The sequence below is a fragment of the Arachis ipaensis genome, chromosome B03, assembly GCF_000816755.2.
Source record: "Arachis ipaensis cultivar K30076 chromosome B03, Araip1.1, whole genome shotgun sequence".
NCBI classification, from domain to species: Eukaryota; Viridiplantae; Streptophyta; class Magnoliopsida; order Fabales; family Fabaceae; genus Arachis; species Arachis ipaensis.
The window spans coordinates 37,967,668-37,972,653 of record NC_029787.2 but is presented as its reverse complement, the minus strand read 5'-3'; the positions used below and the strand labels follow the sequence as shown (position 1 = coordinate 37,972,653).

The 4,986-nt window shown below is 33.7% G+C and overlaps 1 protein-coding gene across 1 annotated transcript; it reads right to left on the bottom strand.

Annotated features, from left to right (window-relative positions):
* On the bottom strand, positions 1,589-3,950 carry LOC107630344 (protein SAR DEFICIENT 1-like). Its single transcript, XM_016333444.2, has 6 exons — positions 3,685-3,950; positions 2,944-3,593; positions 2,696-2,856; positions 2,414-2,608; positions 2,214-2,316; positions 1,589-2,129 (listed from the first exon to the last, which is right to left on the bottom strand). The coding sequence occupies exons 1-6, from the start codon at positions 3,774-3,776 to the stop codon at positions 1,936-1,938; spliced, it is 1,395 nt and encodes a 464-aa protein (XP_016188930.1). The 5' UTR covers positions 3,777-3,950; the 3' UTR covers positions 1,589-1,935.

Genomic DNA, 4,986 nt, shown 5'->3' with positions numbered 1-4,986 from the left:
GTAAAAAGATGGTGCTTTGAGATATCGGCTAATCATGACATTCGACGAAGTAACTAATACTCTAAGAGGACTAATAAATAAATGAGATGCAGGGAGAGGAGAGGGTAGGGAGGACAAAAACCGAGATGAATGTGTATATATAAAGGATACATATTGCTGTATTAGTCAAAATTATATAAATACATTAAATTATATAAATTAGATAAATGAAAATTTGCTTCAGCATCATAAAATGACCAATAAATGTATCCATATCTACATGCTTGTAATAGTTCAAAAGATCAATGAAAAAAAAAGGGACAACACCTTGTGATTGAACTAAAAATATATCGGTATACAATACGATAACGACGATGAATGAAGAATGTGATTGGGTCATTAAAAAAGTTAGAGAAGAAAGATGTCAGAAAAGAGAAGATGGAATTAAATAAAAATTAATGAAGGTATTGAAAGAGGATCAAAGCAAAGAGGATGGGAAGAGAAACTGGGAATAAAAAAGAAGGAGCATATATGATCATCAGAAAAAAAGATCACTGTATGAACTCCCACTGTGAATTACTCTTGTTGGAGACACGTAAAAATTTCACTACTAAAATCCTCTTTTAATGAATATGTATTAGATATTTAAAATCTTTCTTTTAGTGCCACATCACATACTGACTGCGTCCATATCTGACATTTTATGTTATAATCATATTAAATTAGATTGGATGTGTTTCAAGATAATTTACCTTTTCTATTTTGGTATACATTAAAACTAATTTTAGGATACTTCTAGGATCCCAAAACCAGAATTTCAGAAAACTTAGAGTATCTGTAATGCTAGTTCTAATTTTAATTTTATTTTGGGTCTTATAACAATATTTGTAAGATTATATGTCATAAATAGTGATTTGAAATTAAAAGTGAAATTCGCTCCTTCAATACTTAGTTTTAATTCAGTTAGAATTTTATAGGTTTAATTATTCTGTTGGTCCTATAGTTTCGTAAAATTTTTTAATTAGGTCTTTATACTTTTTTTCTTTTTAATTGGGTCTCTACACTAATTTTTTTTCAATTAAGTCCCTCTTAGTAGTAATTGGCTTAATTATAGGGACCTAACAAAAAAAAGAATTGGTATAAAGACCTAAATAAAAGGAAAAAAAGTGTAGGGACTCAATTAAAAAAAAATTGGTACAAGGATTCAATTAAAAGGAAAAAAAGTATAGGGACCTAATTGAAAATTTCGCAAAACTATAGGGACCAATAGAGTAATTAAACCAATTTTATATTATTTTTAAGGATAAAGTATACTTTTTGTTCCTAAATTTTGATAAAAATTTTTAAAATACTCCTAAGTTTTATTTTGTTTTAATTTTGTCCCAAAAATTTTCGATTTGTATCAAATATACCCCTAACAGCTAATTTTTCAAAAAATTTAAGACCAATTCAACAATAATTTCATAAGAACAACCCTCAACACAAGCAAATCAAGTATAATTTTTATGTATTATTATTAGATTGGTCTTGCATTTTTTGAAAATTTACTTCTTAAAAATATTAAAAATGATACCCTAAAAATACTCGATTAAAAATACTCTCAACTATATCTGTTAAGGGTTTAAATGTTAATAAGCAATGTCACTAAAAGTGATCAGGAACAAGGACAATTGTAACATGACAAATTAAATACTGGTTCATAATCAAGAGTCAAACTTGGACTTAGACTACCACTGGTGCTGGACACAAGTCAGACTATCCTTTTGCTTGGGCTTGGGTTAGAGAGGGAGTGCAACACTGGCCCAATAAGGGCAGGTTGAAGTGTTGAACCACCCTAGCTAGTCCATCTAAACCTATACGCTAGTTTTTTTATGGGTTTCAAAACTTCTAACTGGTTACTACTGAATTGCCAAAGAAGTTGCATATATACAGTAGGTAGGGGTCTAAATCCAAATATCAATTGGGCCACTCAGAATCAGAAGTTGAAGCTCCAGTCTTTGAGAAGCCGTAAGCCATGGCATTCAGTTCCCAGTCTGGCAACTCATTATTATGGCTATGGCTACTGCTTGGCACATAGCCAAAATACTTGCTTTCATCATATTCAAGTGTAGCTGCTGCCGCTTCATGGTTGTTTGCAAATTGCTCCTCCCCTATTTCAGTCATATACATTGATTAAATCAGTTTGAATCCATGAAAGAATTATCTAATTGTAAAATGCCAGGTCATCAACATACCTTGTGTTAACAAAGCAACGTTATCATTCAAAACGGCTTGATCAATTTCCTCCAACTCATTCCATCTGCTATATGCTTCGCTCACCATTTTCTCTAAATACACCTGCAGGCGAATTATGGGATCAAATCAAAGTCCAAGAATAAATTAAAACACTTGCTTGATAATATATATAATTAATTAATTAGATAGATATGCATACCCTATTGTAGCTGTTTAGGTCTCGGCCTTGCAGGATTTGGCCATTGATATCAGCTCTAATCAACTGGCATATAGGACTCAGATAGATGGTATAATTAGCATGACTGTACATATACACTTTGTTGCCCATGTTACATGTCTTTGCATGCTTTATTGTCGCTTCCCACATTTTCTCCGACATCCCAATCCCTAATATCTGATCGTACACATAATACTACTCATTAATTCATCCATGTAAATATTACAAAGTTATTTAATTTGACAATAATGAATATTGTTATACCTTTCTAAGCATTTGAGGATCAACAACCGATAACTTGAGGAATTCTTGGACTGTATTAATCCCCTCCGCCGAGAGTTTTTTGTGGAAAGCTCCGTCTTTCCCGATCTTTTCTAGGCGCCACACTTGGTCGTCCAACATTGGTGGGTGATGCTTTTTGTACACTTGAGACCATCAAAACACAAGAATTATATTAGCACACAAATTCTTTTTCAGAAGGGAAATAGAAAGAGGATGGAGTAAGAACTCACATTCACCACGGTGATCCTTAACTACGAAGGCTTGAGTGATGCCTTCACGAATTCTGATAGCACCTTGTTGGTTGGGAGAAACCCTGACAGCAACTCTGAACTTTCTGCTACGGATCCAGCTAGAGTTATCGGTAAACTCAATGTCCCCATTCATGGGTGCAATGTCATCCCTCATGGTGAGATTCAATTCTCCGCTGAGCAAGGGCCTCTTCCCTGTTCTCTCCTTCACTATATGCCTGTTAAACTGCTCGCTGCTCCACCACGATTCTTCGCCGGGAAAATCACCATCAAGAACCACCAGCTCTAGCTTTACGGGATAGGGAAGGCTTGTTCGAACCATTTGATCATTGTTGGTTTTGTCAACAAGAATCACTTGCATGGGGTTCCCTTGTGCGTCGAGTATTCTGCTTGAGGTGAATATGGGCAGGGAAAGTTCGTTTGTGAACATGAGTTGCAACTTCGGTGGTTGCTCCGATGATGACGATGATGCCGCTTCAATTCTCAGTGAAGGGGAGCGCGTGTAGTTACTTCCATGACGGTGTCTTATTATGACTCTTTCCACCTCTTCATTTACCACTTTTCTTAGCAAAGGTTCCAACCCTGACAACAGGCTCTGCATGTTTTTCACCCTTACTGCTTCCCCTATTATCCTGTGCCAACAATTAACAATTACTAATTATTAATTAACTTCAGTTCATCAAACATGTTATTCAATTCAATCTAGTAAATAAATAAACATACGAAGCAAGAGAAGGCCTATTCGGTCTCATGCGTTTGTCGCTTGCCTCTTCTGCATCTCTATCAGAATCGTCAAACAACCGTTTAGACGCCATTGATGACAATTATTATTATTATTTAATTTCTTCTCAACACCAGGAATTTATATAAATATACTGGAGAGAATTAGAGACAGATTGCAGTGATGTATGTGGGGAAATATTGGAATGGAAGAGAATAGATGAAGCAAGGTGTATGTGTGGATGATAACTGAAAGAGAGGAGTTCGAGTATATTTCTATATATACCGGTCAGAATTATTGTGAAATACTAGAAGCAGGTTCTTGGAATGTAGGAGGAAATAGCCAAGAAAATTAGCTACCTAGAATTCGTATCATACCATGTAAAAAAGACTTTGACTCTTAACACTCGCTTCAGAAGTCAACCTCAAATATTTTCGTTTAGTTTTGTTTTATACTATATAATATTACTATCTGTATGTATGTGTATATGATATGAAAAATTAAAAATCATCAAGTAAGCTAGGCAAATTTGAAAAGGTTGGTAAAAGTGTAGGACCCAGAGAGTTATATGGATTGAAATTGAACGGCACCAGCATTCACATAATCACATGTAATCTGATACCATCAGATTCATAGCAGATTATTGCTTGCTAAAAGTGAAAAGTGGCCGCCGATACCGTCAATAATCCCATATATCTTGATGCATGAAGTGAGAGGTACCATCACCAAAAGAGGATTAATCTTTTGATTCGGAGCACTAATTGTGATCAAGTCAAGTGTACGTGTTAGTTATTTGATGTGATGACTTATAAGTTATGCTTGTTTTCTTACGAGAAAATGACATTTATTTAACAAGATATTTTCTTTTTATTTATAAAATACATAATCAATTATTATAAAATTAAAATAATACATTTTTTAATTTATTTGATAATTTTCCAATAATTTGCTTTCTTTTATATATGTTTTTTGCGTTTACCAGTTTAGTCAAACCACATGCTTCAAGTCACCAAAAAAAAAAAAACCACATGCTTCTAGGAAGGATCCAATGCGCGTTTGTTCTCAACTATACGCTGTTCGAGCTCATTTTACCGACGATTATTCTCGTGTTGCTATGAAGATAATTACATTGTACTAACTTAAAGGTGGATTTTTTTTAATTATTTAAGACACATTAATTAATAATGGAATGTAAATACAGTAGATATATACTTCTATTCAAATAAAGTCTTCATGAGTCACCAAAAAAAATAAAGTCTTCATTCTTTTATACATACATTTGTCAGAAACAATTTAATCCGAAA